The sequence below is a fragment of the Falco punctatus genome, assembly GCF_963210335.1.
Source record: "Falco punctatus genome assembly, chromosome: 12".
NCBI classification, from domain to species: domain Eukaryota; kingdom Metazoa; phylum Chordata; class Aves; order Falconiformes; family Falconidae; genus Falco; species Falco punctatus.
The window spans coordinates 8372080-8385751 of record NC_137592.1 but is presented as its reverse complement, the minus strand read 5'-3'; the positions used below and the strand labels follow the sequence as shown (position 1 = coordinate 8385751).

The 13672-nt window shown below is 42.2% G+C and overlaps 1 protein-coding gene across 5 annotated transcripts in view; it reads left to right on the top strand.

Moving 5' to 3' along the window:
- TASP1 (taspase 1) overlaps window positions 1-2386 on the top strand; it is a 96422-nt gene extending 94036 nt beyond the window's left edge. For all 5 annotated transcript variants that reach the window (XM_080408517.1, XM_080408514.1, XM_080408516.1 and 2 more), the window contains one exon: window positions 897-2386. In XM_080408517.1, the coding sequence (XP_080264643.1) occupies window positions 897-989 (93 nt within the window). In that variant the 3' untranslated portion in view covers window positions 990-2386. The remainder of the gene's footprint in view (window positions 1-896) is intronic.
- Window positions 2387-13672: the final 11286 nt, after the last annotated feature.

The window sequence follows — 13672 nt, the reverse complement described above, 5'->3', positions numbered from 1 at the left end:
CAAACTCAATAGTGTGGATGAAAAAATAGCCAGTATAAAAAAAGTGTGTAAGGGGGGAAAAAAAGTCACTACTTGTAACAATAAGTCAAAATACCTTTTCGTAAGAGAATGCTTTTACCCATCAGTAATAAAATGCACCTGAGAATATAAAGGATCTTTGTCAGATTTTTAGTGTCACTGAGTTACAGTAGAGTTAAGCTGAGGTTTGTGTACACAAACACGTGCCCACTTTCTGGTGCTTTACTTTCTGGCTTGAATATTGCAGAGCCATCTCAAAGGCCTGCTTTTAAAGCTTCTCCATGGAAAAGATGCTTGTTGACAGAAACACAACTGCTCTTTAGGTCCAATTATTTGACCTAAATATTTGGTGGCAACAAATACTTTAGAGTAAGTCTTTGGTTTTTTTTTAAGTGGATGAGAGGTATTTTATGCAGAGAAATTTTTTCTTTGCATCCTGAACATAGCAGTTGCATTACGCTGTGAAGCGTTATCTTTGTCCAGCAGTTCATTGTGTCTGAAGATTTCTGTAAGGTACATTTCTGTATGCAGCACTAAACTTTTTGCATCTCTCTAAACAATAGAAATATAAACCATGGAATGCCACAGTTACTTTTCTTTTTATGCTGGATATTCCTTTCTTCTACTTTCAGTGCATTGGGTCATCCAGTTTACCTTTTCTACACATCTGTCATGGTCCTTCTCTTCATGCATTAAACATTGCAAACAAAATGAAAAAGGAATCCCATTTTTTTGCAGCTTTTCAAGTTGCTTTGCAGTTTGCCCTCAGACTTCAGTGATGGAGCAGCTTAATTGTTCAATACTTAGAAGTTTGCTTTGTGTCCTGCATAATTTTGCCTCTCTTTTCACTCGATAATGCTCTCTTGACTTTTCCACAGACTCACATTTCAAGACTTCCTCCTGGAGCTGTGGCAGGACAGTCTGTGGCAATAGAAGGAGGAGTTTGCCGGCTGGAGAGTCCAGAAAGCTGAACAGCTGATTCCTCACTTCATTGCAAAGAATGTGAATGACTTTTTGTACAATAAGTTTTTTGTGTTTTAACAGATGTTGGAAATTCTGCTCTTGTTTTATACCCCGTATTGCAACCATGTGCACCATAACTTGAGACAAGTGCTGCTGTAGTTTATGTTCTCACTCTGTGAATGGGGGTGTGTGCATGTTCATTTTTTCCCTAATAAAATAGGAACTCTTCCCAGCTGTGTAAAGATTATGTATGATTAATGATTGTGTTTTCATTGTTTTATGTTTGAAAAATAACTAAAAGTTTTAAAAAATTTAATTTAAAGATAGGATCACAATTTTCATTCATGTTCTAAATTTAAGAGTAACAGGCCTTTGAAGTGGCTCTATAATTATGCAAAAATTGTTATGGTTTCTAAGTTTCTCAGTGGTTTAAGGAAATCCAGAGGTGGCTTAAACATGGGTTGTTTTTTTCCTCCCCAATAAGGAGGACTTCTTTTGTCAAAGAATGGTTTCAGTGAAACAGTCTAGAGCAAAGTTAAGGCTAGAATTGTTTTTAAATAGTCTTATAGGTCATATCTCTGTTCCCAAACTAAGATATTAATAGCTTCAAGCTGTATGTATTACAAAAAGCTATATGAAGATAATGTATCGTAATGCAGTCTTTATGTATAATGGAATATTACAATGTAAATAAGAAAACAAAGTTTATTGAAAGATTCAATATTATTCTTCGCTTCTGTTTAAATCTATTTTTAAGAGAGGTACAGAAATGAACATATTACTGGATGCGAAGTGCAATGTATATTAAACAGATGTTGGGAGAGCTGATAGTAGCTTTCTTATTGACAAAGCAACTTCCTAAAGTTCAGCCACAGCATGGGTATTTATATAACTGTGTGTATTATGTATGTACTGTGCATAAATTTACTGTAATTCTTTTTATACCTTCAAAAAACCTGCATTATAAAACAGTGTAATCCTTGTCTGCCTTGTGAAGCACTGGCAGCTGAACCCTCGTTTGTCACCAGTTCTGATATGTTAGCCAGATCGCCTGAGTCCTAAAAGTAAGTTCTGACGTACAATCTTCCACTCAGTACTTTTTTCTTCAAAGCACTGGCAGCAATAGGAGACTTTTGTAATTAATTCATTGTCTTGATAAGTATGCCAAAGAGAAACTAAAATAGTTCATCTTTTTCCCTGGTGGATATTTGATAATTCTGTTTTCAGAAATAGTGGATGAATAGATACTCAGACTGTATTCACTTAATCGGGCATTGTACTTGCCTGTTTTTTAATGTTGTGCCTGCCTATAACAGACATACTTGACTGACTAAATGGTTACATTGATTGTAGTACCAATATTTCATGGAAAAAAAATCTTAATAAATTTTTTGTAATAGCCTGAGTTCATTTTCACTGTTATGCTACAACATACATTGACATACTCTCATCTTTGTGTGTTTTTTTTTTAATTGTGACATCAGTGTAGTCCTATAGTTGAAGATATTTCTATACAATTCTGTAAATTATGTGAAACAGGCTTTCCAGGTTGGAGAACCAAGAAAGTGGAATGCATCCATCTTGAAATAGTTTGTGCTGAGGTATCAGACTGGATTTTCGGTGATATACTGGTGGTCTGATGAAATGAAGAACAGCACATTCAGAAATGTTACAACAAAGAAGCTGTGTTGTCACAGTCATTACAATTGCTGTAACAGGCAGCATTAAATGACTGTGTGGATGCTTCACTATGTAATGAGTGAAGAATTGAAGTTCATGTGTATGGGTTTGTACATACCCTCATTTGAAAATGGCATTGTTTTTGGAAAAGCTAAAGTAAGTGTTGGCCTGCTTTCATTCTTTCATTCAAAAAGTGCTTTTCAGAGTCAACCTTGTAGAAACTTTGGCATGAATTCACTCTTTCATGGAATAAGCATGGCAGAATGGCTTGTAAAATGTAAATCGATAATTTGTTTCTTCCCTTTAATATCTCTTTATGGAGATGCAGATTCCAGTGTATGATTTTTCTTTCCCCACACTATCTCAAAGTTTCATTTGTGTTTATACATATATATATAAAAACCTATAACTCAAACAGCAGGTAACATGTTTTGCTTTTACTTTGCTTTTCTGTCTATATCATACTCCAATCAAATATTACTATTTTTTTTTTTTTGTCAAAAAAGCCAGGCTTCTTCAGGAAGCTACTTGGGAATCATGGTTTAAAATTGAGCAGTGTGCCTTTTAATTGTCCAACACTTTCTCCTTCTGTCTAGTTAGAGGAAAAAGGAAAAAAAATCATCTCTTGTCTTGAGAATCACAAGCAAGGTGCAGAGCACAAACCAGGTACAGAGCCAACTTTTGACATAAGGTTTGAGAAGAAAACTGTGTTAGCATATATGAATTTCTGTACCAGTAATTGTGAAGTCTGACAGGAACAGAATTGCCTATCATCCAACTCCCACTTAAGCCAATGAAAGATCTTACATTACTTTAATTATGGGTCTAATTCTGCTACTAGTTCTATTTTGAACTTAAAAGGGGCTTATGAAAAATAAATGGTGAGGACAGACACGCTTTACAATGACGTGATCCGTAAACTCTTGTACGTGATGAGTAACCATTGCCACTGGCATAAGCAGATACTGTCCAAGAGGAAATTATACAGTTGACAGCAGTTGCTGGCTAAAATTATAAAGGAAGGGCAACCAGATGAAATGCATATAAATACAAACAATTAGGATACTGTTGTTTTTATACTCAAACACACAATTACATGTCCTAGAGTATTTTGTAGCAGACAGGTTGGTGCCAGGGTAGTCGGTCTTCTGCCATGATAAATTTCACTGCTAAAAGCTTGTAATAACCTAAAGCAAACTGAACATGTAGCCCATTTTTTCTTACTTTGCTTCTGTACCCTTGTCTTCACTTCTGTACCTTAACGGTGTGGTCCTGCAGTGAGTGAGTTTAGGGAGATGCAGTTGAGCAAGTCATGGAGGAGAGGCCTGCTACACTAAAAAAAGTTTAGAGATGGTTTGAATTCCATTTTGTGTATTGTATATGTATAAAGAGTATGCTTCTCTGCTTGTGAATAAACCGCTGGAAATGCTCTGGAATACAAGAGATTTGTCTGAGGGGGAAGAGGGGGGCCTGATTTAGGGAAACTGCAGCCTCACCTGTAAAGGAAAATACAGAAGATGCTGTGAAAGGAGAAGGAAGCCTAAGAGGAAACAAAGCCTAGTAGTAAATCCAGGGGTATTAGCAAGGCTGTGGAAACTGCTGTCATTAATTAATACGTAAGTTAATAGCAGATTCTCAAAAAAGAAGCCAAAACTGTTGGTTATTATGCTACTACATGTGAAAGAGGTGCAACATTTCACAGTGGCATGTGGTAATGGGGCAACTGGACAGTCTATAGCTCAGTTTTATGCAGATTTAGATGGGAAGTTCTAGAGTATAAATCTGCATGTTGGAATTCCACCATAACGTCTGTTTCTTCTGATTGTTATGAGAGTCATTTTCTTTGAGTCAACAAGATATACCAAAAATCCTAGTCATTCAGCGGTAGCAGGATTCATTTGTTCAAAGACATTGAATTGCATGGCAAGTTTTTATAGTGTTAGGTTTGTAAATAACTGAACACCATCTGCAGTCTATATCCAACCCTATTTCAAAAGCATCTCCTGAATCTCAAAACGTTTGCTGCTCTTAACGGTATTTAGACCTATGTAATTCTAGGTGACTGCAGGCCCATTCTCTAATTCACCTTTCAGGTTAAAATATGACTTAGTAAAGAATTCAGGTTAAAAAATGACTTGGGAAAGAATTGGGTCAGCTTGACTGGCAGCAGAAGGCTTACAAGAGAACTGAAGAATTGGAGGGAAAGCTTATAATGTGGCTAGGTAAGGAAATAAAGGGTCTTGTTAGCAGAGTGTACAAAGAAACTTCTCTTAACAGGGAAGAACAGGAATCAATGTAAAACAGGTAGAAAGAAAACAAAATAATTTTTAAGAAAAGAAGAGAATAAGAGGAAATAGTTTTGAGAACTTCTAAGAAACCTGGGTAAGGATTGATATATCCTTCACAGCACTGCTAAGGCTCATCTTCCAAGGGATATTTGAAGAGTTGAAGGAGTATAAACTCTTGTGTTATATCTGGCCAGGATTGTAATGTGAAAGGCTCATTTTGGTTTACAGCAAAGTGAGGACAAACACAGAATTTGTGTGGCTTTTAGCATGGAGTGTCAATGGAGGTTTCTGTAGATGCCTCGCAGGTGAGTTGAGAAAGTGCCACTGCCTCCTGTCAGAGTCCGGATCTGCCAAGAAATGCCAAGAACCTACAGCTTGTAGGAAATTGTATTGAGATTTTATACGGAAGCTGACATCACTGATAGCTTGTGGTAAAGAACTCCTGTAGTGGGTCTAAAAGTAGTACTGCTGATTAATAAAACTTACCTCTTTTTGCTCTTTTGCTCGTTTTTTGCAGGAAAGCTAGGGGGAAGTTGTTCTGCTGTAACAGCCCTGTGCTTGATTATATACTCCATTACAAGATAACACAGAGATAAGGAGGACTTGTACACTGGCTTTTATTGTTTTAGATCCTATAGTGACATTGTTGTAAATATCCATGTAAATGTACAGCAAGAGACTAGCTAAACTCATCCTCCTAAAACAAAAAGCTTTTCAAAGTTGTTAAAATGCAGTTTTCAGAAAGCATTGCTTGAAGGCAAGTGTCTGAGGTGAGATCCTGTCCCCAGCGAGGTCACTCGGAGCCCAGCTGTCGGCTTCAGCGGAGCCACGACGTCACCCTTGGAGGTATTTCTCGTACAGGACTCGTTATGAGTGCCTTAATGTCAACACTGGAGACTTCGGAAATGAGGTGGTGCGAGATGTTTTGATGACTCACACTTGTTTTTTTGGATTATCTGGGACTATCTGGTGGGTGTGCAGGGCTTGAAAAGCCAAGTGGAAGAACCAAACCACAAACTCCTCTGGGCAAATAATCCAATGCAGCCGGGTGATGACGGCTCCAAAAGGAGCTCTTCACCAGCCAAGGGCTGTCGGCATAGTTCTGTTAATTCAAGCAGTTTTCCTGAAGTTGATCATTCCTCCAGCCCTGGTTTCACTGCACAGACTGCACCGTCCAGCACAGGCGTGGGCCGGGGTTGGGCTGCCGCCATGCAGCTCACCTGTGGCAAAGCCACCGTGCTCGAGGTTAATGCCAATAAAGCACGACACCAGCCTGGATTGTAATATCTGTAAGTACTGTCCCTGTGATAGAAATCCTATCCAATGTATTTTTTTAAGCTGTTTCCTTAAAAGGTGAGTTGTACCTGACTGGTAGGGGCAAGCAGTGTGACACTGTGCTGGAAACCCCCCGGCCCCACCACCCTGTGGCCAGAGGAGATGACATTTAGAGTTGAGATCAAATTATCCATATTTGAAAGTGTTGCTTCTTTACTTTTTGCGGTGAGAAGGAAGCTCTTTTGTCCCGGGTGCTGTGTGGTGAGCAGGTGCGGAGGCTCTGGTGGGGCTGAGGAGCAGCCGGTTCCGGCCGGTTCTGGCTGGTTCCCGCCGCGGGGCTGTGAGGCAGCGCGCAGCCCCTCTGAGGCAGAGCACAGCCGCGCCGCGGGGCAAGCCGCCTTCGGGAAAGGGAAAATGGCACCCAGCAGTGAGGTGTGAGGGGAAAATGTGTGTCAGGAACAGCCCTGTGAGTCCCCCTTGCACCTGTGGGCGATTTGTGGGCGAGGGGTTGGCGCTGAGCCTGGGAAAGGGCGGATGGGGGGATGGTGTTTCAGTTTGCCTCTCGCTATTCAAACCTACTCTGGTGAGCAATAAATTAAATTTGTTTTCCGCAAGCTGAGTCTGTTTTGCCCATGACAACACTTGGCAAGTAATCTCCCCGTCACAACCTCAACCCATTAACTTTTTTGCCTAAATTCCTGCCCCCACTGTCCTTTCAAGGCTGGGGAGGGAGAGAGCGGCTGGGTGGGCGCTGGCAGCTGGCTGAGGCCAGCACACCACGGGCAGCAACGACTGCACCCAGAGCTCCCTTCGGGACTACATCCAAAAGTAAAACTTTGCAGGTGATATTCTGGTGAGTTAGTTTTCTCTTGGGCCAGCGAACTGATTTTTTTGTGCCCCGCAGCTGCATGGTTGTTAGAGCTAACATAAAGGAAACACAGGAGCGCGGGGCTGGAAGGAGGGATGGGAGGGTGCGATAACCCGCTTTTGCCTGGTGTTAAATCAGGTTGGGTATACAATGAAACTGGCCCCCTCCTTGTGCTCACCGTGATTATTCATTTTGTTGGGTGTTGCTCTTTTTGGTTCCAGTTTGTTTCTGTAAGTAAGGCACTATGGCTGTTGTTGGGGAAAACATGTCATGTTTATAAAATTGCATTTGTGTCTAATTTTACAGGAATCAACTCTAGTTAAGTGCAACTCTCAATCTGATGAAGAGTCTACAATTTGGAGACCAGTTCTTTTGAAAGGCAGTGAACTCCTCTGGGAAGATAAGAGCATGACAAGTCTTGAGGTAATTAACAGTCAATGTTGTGATATGATGGCCTTTGAAACCAGTACTGTGCGTGCTTGAGGAAAGAAGGGAGAGTTTTCCAAACCCAGTGTTTGTTGTATGAATGTGTCATAAAATGTTGACAAAAGAAAATTAGCAAACCAGACAACACCGTGGCATGTCAGAAAATGCTTTGTGATACATGATTTGCAAAATGTTACAATCTGAGAACTGCAATTCGGTTCATTGCTCAGAGAAAAGGATGAATGGATAGAAAAAGCATAATTTTGAGTATGTCCTTTGCACATCAAAAAAGTTACTCCCAGGTAAGGTTCAAGAATCCTGACCAATGTAAGGGAGGTACGTAAATTAGAAAAGAACTCAAAAATAAGGAAACTCCCAACTATAAATGATGAACAGAAATGCAGGATAAAGTTCACTGGTAAAAACTATACAAGGGGCAGAAGGCAACTCAACTATCCTGTTGTGTGAAGTGTGACTCAAGAGTTTTAAGTTCAGGTATGAGCTAATGCTGGTTTCTTCTTTTAGTACTTTTCTATTTTATTTGTTTTCAGTTTTGAAACTAAAACACTTTAGTTTTTTCCTTGCTAGAGTAAAAGTGTTTTCACTTTAGTATCTATGAAGTCACATAAACTCATTTAAAACAGAAGCTTTTACTTCTGTGGAGATAACAAGTCCAGATAAAGTAGTCCATAGGGACTACCCTGCAGGGAAGTGGCACCCAAAAGTGTTCAGGTATCTGAGGAAATGACATAGGTTTTAAACACTCCCCTGTTCTTTATCTTCAACCTAGTTCAAATTCTAGTCCTTCATCTATTTCACCACAACAGAACAAGCCACAGACATGTTAGATGGTCTCATAAATTATGCATACACAGAGGTAAAAGGTTGTATTTTACCCCTCCCAAAGAGGTAATGAAGACAACAAGACCCGTTGAAATTTTTTTTTTCCCAAAAGACTGAACTGTACTACTTACATTGCCTAAACCTTGCGCTGAGGACATGTCACGATTTCTTCAGGATGCTTTCTGAATGCTGCAGTGCGATGACTCGCAGTCACAGTACTAACAGTACTAAAGCTTGTTTCCACCACTCTGATGCTGTTGCCTCTTGTAGCATTACTGTCAAGGGTCAGCAGAAAAATTTGGTGTCTGAGAAAGCCCTTGAAGCCCCCATTTTAAATGTCAAAGAGTATTCTCCATAAACTACATTTTAATGTGTTTTAGTAATAATGGTGGCCATGCTGGCTAGTGAGTGTGATTATCTTTTCATTTGGAAATCCTAGGTGTGGGTTTTTTTCAGGATAGTGTGCTCCTGTAAATAAGATTTTTATGTGCATGTGCTGTCTTTATGTATGTCCATCTTTATGTCCTGTTCTCTCCACTTTTCTCTGTTCCTCTTTCTTCCCCCAATGGCATGTTGTCTCAGCTCAATACTATTAACAGAGGATAAACAAGTTTCCCCAGTTAAACTAATGTATGTGGCTAGAAAGAATAAAGAGCTATAGTTAAGTTCCTGAATTGAAAGCAGACTGATGAGTCCCCTGAGGATCCATGCAGGAGAAAGCCTGTATATAGGACTTTTTTCTACTTAGGGCTAAAATGTAGGTTGCTGTGAGCTCCAGTTGGCACAGATCTGGAAGAAACCAGGCACTGTTTGTTCCAGTGATTGCAGAACAGCTTGATTCATGATCAAGAACCTTTTATGCTGGTGCAAAAGTGTTTTCTTTTCATTTTCACCAGTTTATTTGCCTTGTTTATTTCTCAGATTTTTCACAACTGGTAAAATTCACTGCACAATAATGTAGTGCCAGGCTTACATTGAATATCACCTGAAGAAGTCAGTGCATCCCTGCTGGCAACAGTGGAGCTGGTGAAGGTGAGAAAGGATCCATACCTGCTTTCTGTAGTGATGCAGTTTATTTTTCCTGCCCTGCAAATTCTCCATCAAAGATGTTGCCCCATTACTGCACATGCGGTCCTTTTGCTAAGAACAATGCAATGTACAGGTAATTTTGCCATGAGAAATCCTGTATCCATTATATACAAGTAGATACAGTGGCTTTTTGGAACAAGGCTTATAACAGAAAGACCACTTTTATTTCTTCTTTGCTGAAATCTTTCATGTGGCTGGAAAGAAGACACAATCCCCTTTGCCCTGCCTGATAACTAATCAATTCTTCTTACCTGAAAATAACAAAATGGCAGAAGCCTTTCAAGTGAGAGCTGACATCTTCTCATTTTAAATTTTCCCATTTTTGTATTTCACTGGCAGATAGGCTGCAAGACCTTGTTCTTTGTTGGTCATGAGCCAGTAAGGATACTAAATACATTTTGTTACAGTCCATCTTGACAAGAAAAAAAATTGTGATAAACACTTGACTCTGGATTTTTCCTCCCAGCTTGCTCCCTGGTGAAACAGCACAGCTCTCAAATTCACTGTCCATACACACACATGCACAAATTCAAAAAGGGTCACCTGTTGTTTACTCTTTCCTCTTTCCTGTCCTCCTGATAGCCTGTAATACATCCCTGGTTGCTGCTGAGCTGTGGAGGCTTCATGCTGTGCTTGTGACCTCAGTTTAGGGGAGAGGGTTGAGGACTTTGATCCAACTCCAAGGACATGATGGGGGTATTCTCTGTGACATGCCAATGTGTGTGGCTTTGAAGTCTGGGATTAAGCTGAGGGGAAGGAAGAAGTCCTGCATGATGTATCCTTTTGATTTGAAGCTCTGGTGAGTGATGATGTGAATCCAGCACAGGACTGTGAGGCTGCAACCCTTTGCTGAAGGGCTGTGATGAGCCCTTCCTCTCTCCTGGGACAAGAACATCCTCACATGCAGAGATGGAGAAATCCTGGGATTCTCCCATTCTGGGCTATAGCTTGGTTGACAGACTTATTTTTCACTTCAGCATAGTAAATAGTTTGTCTCCTGCTTGGAGATGATTCATCTCTCATTATGTTTAATAATTAGAATTCCATGCTCATCCGTTACTTCCTCCATGCTCTGCCAGAGTGATCTACTCTGAACAGCTCCATCTGTTGGCATCGCGTTGCCATATCGAAAAACAGGCAAAAAACCCCCAAACCCAAACGCAAAACAAAACATCCCCTAAATCCAGCAGCAACAAGAATAGCCTTTCCACTTGGACTGTGAAGAGAAATGATGGGCGTGGGGCCTGGTGCAACAGCTGCCTGCTGCCTCTGAAACCCGCTGGGTAAAACTGCTGCATCCCTGGGCTCCCTGGCATCTCCCGCATCCTCCAAAATCAGGAGTGCCACGTGTCTGCTGAGCAAGCTGCAGATCTGGGCAGAGATGAGGAGGCAGACCCTCTGCACCTGGTGTCCTCACACAGTTCCCTTTCATTTCCCAGCCCAGACCTGCCACGCCAGGTGCAGCTAGCAGCAGCCTGCTAAGGGTTGGCAGGGGCGGTGCTGGCAGCAGACAGAGGAGATGGTGGTGGCTGGTGATGTGAAGTGTCCCTGGGGGACTGGTGGTCCCTGCCCACTGCACACAGACAGCTGGAAGGGAGCTGCAGGAACAGCTTGATTGTAAGGTGTGGGAAGAGGCAGGCACCATCCCTACGAAGCTGCCCAGCTGGGAGCTGCAGAAAGGGAGCTCCATGCCTCTGGGCAGTCTCCAGCCAGCAGCAGAGCCAGGGGCTGCTGTGCCCTGTGCTGGGGCAGGTTCGGCCCCATGGGAGCTCTGTGGGCACCGAAGGCTGTGCTCAGAAACCAGGGGCCGAGGGTCAAGGGCGGTGCAGGGATTGCTGGGGTTGGAGGAACGTTGTGGGTGGCTTGGAGGTTGCTAGGGATGAACCTGTGGCATGGAGATCGTGAGGGATGCAGAAGTGTTGCAGGTGGCACAGAGATTGCTGTGGATGGACATGTGGCATGGAGATCACTAGGGCGGAGATGTATTGGGGTGGCACGGCGGTCGGTAGGGATGAAGAAGTGCGGGGAGGTTGCTGTGGAAGAAACGTCGCGGGTGGCACGGAGGTTGCTATGTCAGACCTGGCCACAGGGGGGTACCACAGACAGGGACACGGTTTCAGTATGGGCACTAACAGATAGAATCAGAGCATCATAGAATCCTTTAGGTTGGAAAAGGCCTTTAAGATCATCAAGTCCAACTGTTAACCCAGCAATTCCAAGTCCTCCGCGAAGCTGTGTCCCTAAGTGCCAAATCTACATGTTCTTTCAACACCTCCAGGGATGGCGATTCCACCACCTCCCTGGGCAGCCTGTTCCAGTGCTTGACCACCCTTTCAGAAATCACCTCTCACATGTGGTAGCATCACATCTTGCTACTCTGTGTCCCCTCCTGCCCCACTGCTACAAATGTGCTTGGGAGCGAAGGTGTGAGCACGACTTGTGTCCAAGTCGGGCAAAGCATCAGTCTGTGGTGCCTTTGTATATTAATCCTCTGTGGTGTTTTCTCCCCTGGGTTATTGGTAATGCATCTTCAGGTTTAAGCCTTCATGTTGTTCTTGAGATGTCAGCAAGGAGCTGACTGCTATGTGATTGCCTGGCACACCAACTGTGGAGAATGAGGTTGCCTCCCGACCTGGCTTCGTGGATGCTGTAAAGTGGTCTTTGCAAAAACTGCGTTGCTCAGGGAGGTTGAAATTTAACACATACTTCCTTCTGTTTTTAAGGACCTAGAGCCCAGTGCTGAGTGCCAATAAATTCAGTCATCGCCCTGGTGGCTCCATACATGCTGGGCTCAACTCTGGCTGTGTTTGAGCAGCTGCACAGCTTGCACTGGCATCAACGAGGGCAGCTTCAGTTGCCTGTAATTGTCCAAAACTGGAGCCACATAAAAAATGAAGGTTACAAACACGCTCACAAGCAAATAGTTTTCCCTTGTATGGTTTATAGAGTTTCTGCTTCTAAGAAAATATTATCTGCCTTCTTGACAATGTTGTCTTTTTCTGGCTGCTCATGGTATAGGTATGAACAGGCTTATAGAGCACCCAGGACTTGATGTCAGATATTGGATGTTTTCAGTATTGATACCTTTCATATGTGGCCTGGTCCTAAAGCAAGAATGAGCCTTTATTCATTGTACATACTTATTATTTGGGTTTTAAGTAACTTCTTCTTTAAGGGACATCAGATGTTCAGAATATCGAAAGCAGTATTCTTTATGATGAGAGTAAATATTCTGAGTTTTTGGCAGGGTTTTTGGTTTTTTTTTTTTGTTTTGTTTGTTTTTTTTTTTTTTGTCTCCATAAAAGGCAAAAGAAATCTGCTAGCTAAATAAATGCAAACATTTTGTTTCTCATGCTATCAAATGCAGCATGCAATATGATTTAGCATTATTTGTGAAGGAACAGTTCTAGTTACACAGATGAAAAATTATACTTAAAAGGCAAAACCAAACAAAACTGTGTATCTTGTTTGCTTATCTTCAGTTGTGATTGTCCTTTGGAGACTGAAGCCTGGCCCGGAGCTGACATAACACATGAAAGATTGCTTCCATGGGCTTCAGTGGGAGTTTGGATTGGGCTATGTGATGTTGCAAAACTATAAATGCCTTTCAGAAGGACATGAGTATAACTTATTCATGATGGAAAAAGTAGGATATGAACACTGTGGTGATCGCTTCAGACTGCCAGGTTTCTCTGCCTTGAAAAGGGTGTGTTTGCAGATTCATGTTGAAGATGGCCCCTCCCAGAGGAGGACAGGCAAGCAGGATTTGAGATTTCCTCACCAAAGAGAACACCTCTGGGTGCTCTATTACTACCCTCTGGCATGGTTTGAGTTGCCTTGGCTTAAATGTGGGCACAGCCATCCCGGGAAGAGCAGCAGCCCTCAGCAGAAATCCTCCCTGCACTAGTCAAGGCATCGGTATTTAGCAGATATAGGGCTGCTGTGGGCGTTGGATGCTCATGCGCAGGCAGAGACCCACCCTGCAGCCTCAGCAACATGTTGGCTGTGTAGTTGAGAGTTCAGAGAAGAGCAGTATCCCTTCTTTGGCAGATGGGAGGTAGAGATTCAGCAATGTCAGACAGAGAAGATTAAACAGAAGTTAGTTGGGTCCCCTAAGAGCAACCTTCTGGGTTTTTGTGTCCCTTGTCACAGCACTGTGACAGTCTCAAGTCTGGCACTACAGACCAGTGGCTTTTCAACACTAAGGCAGCAGCACAACAGT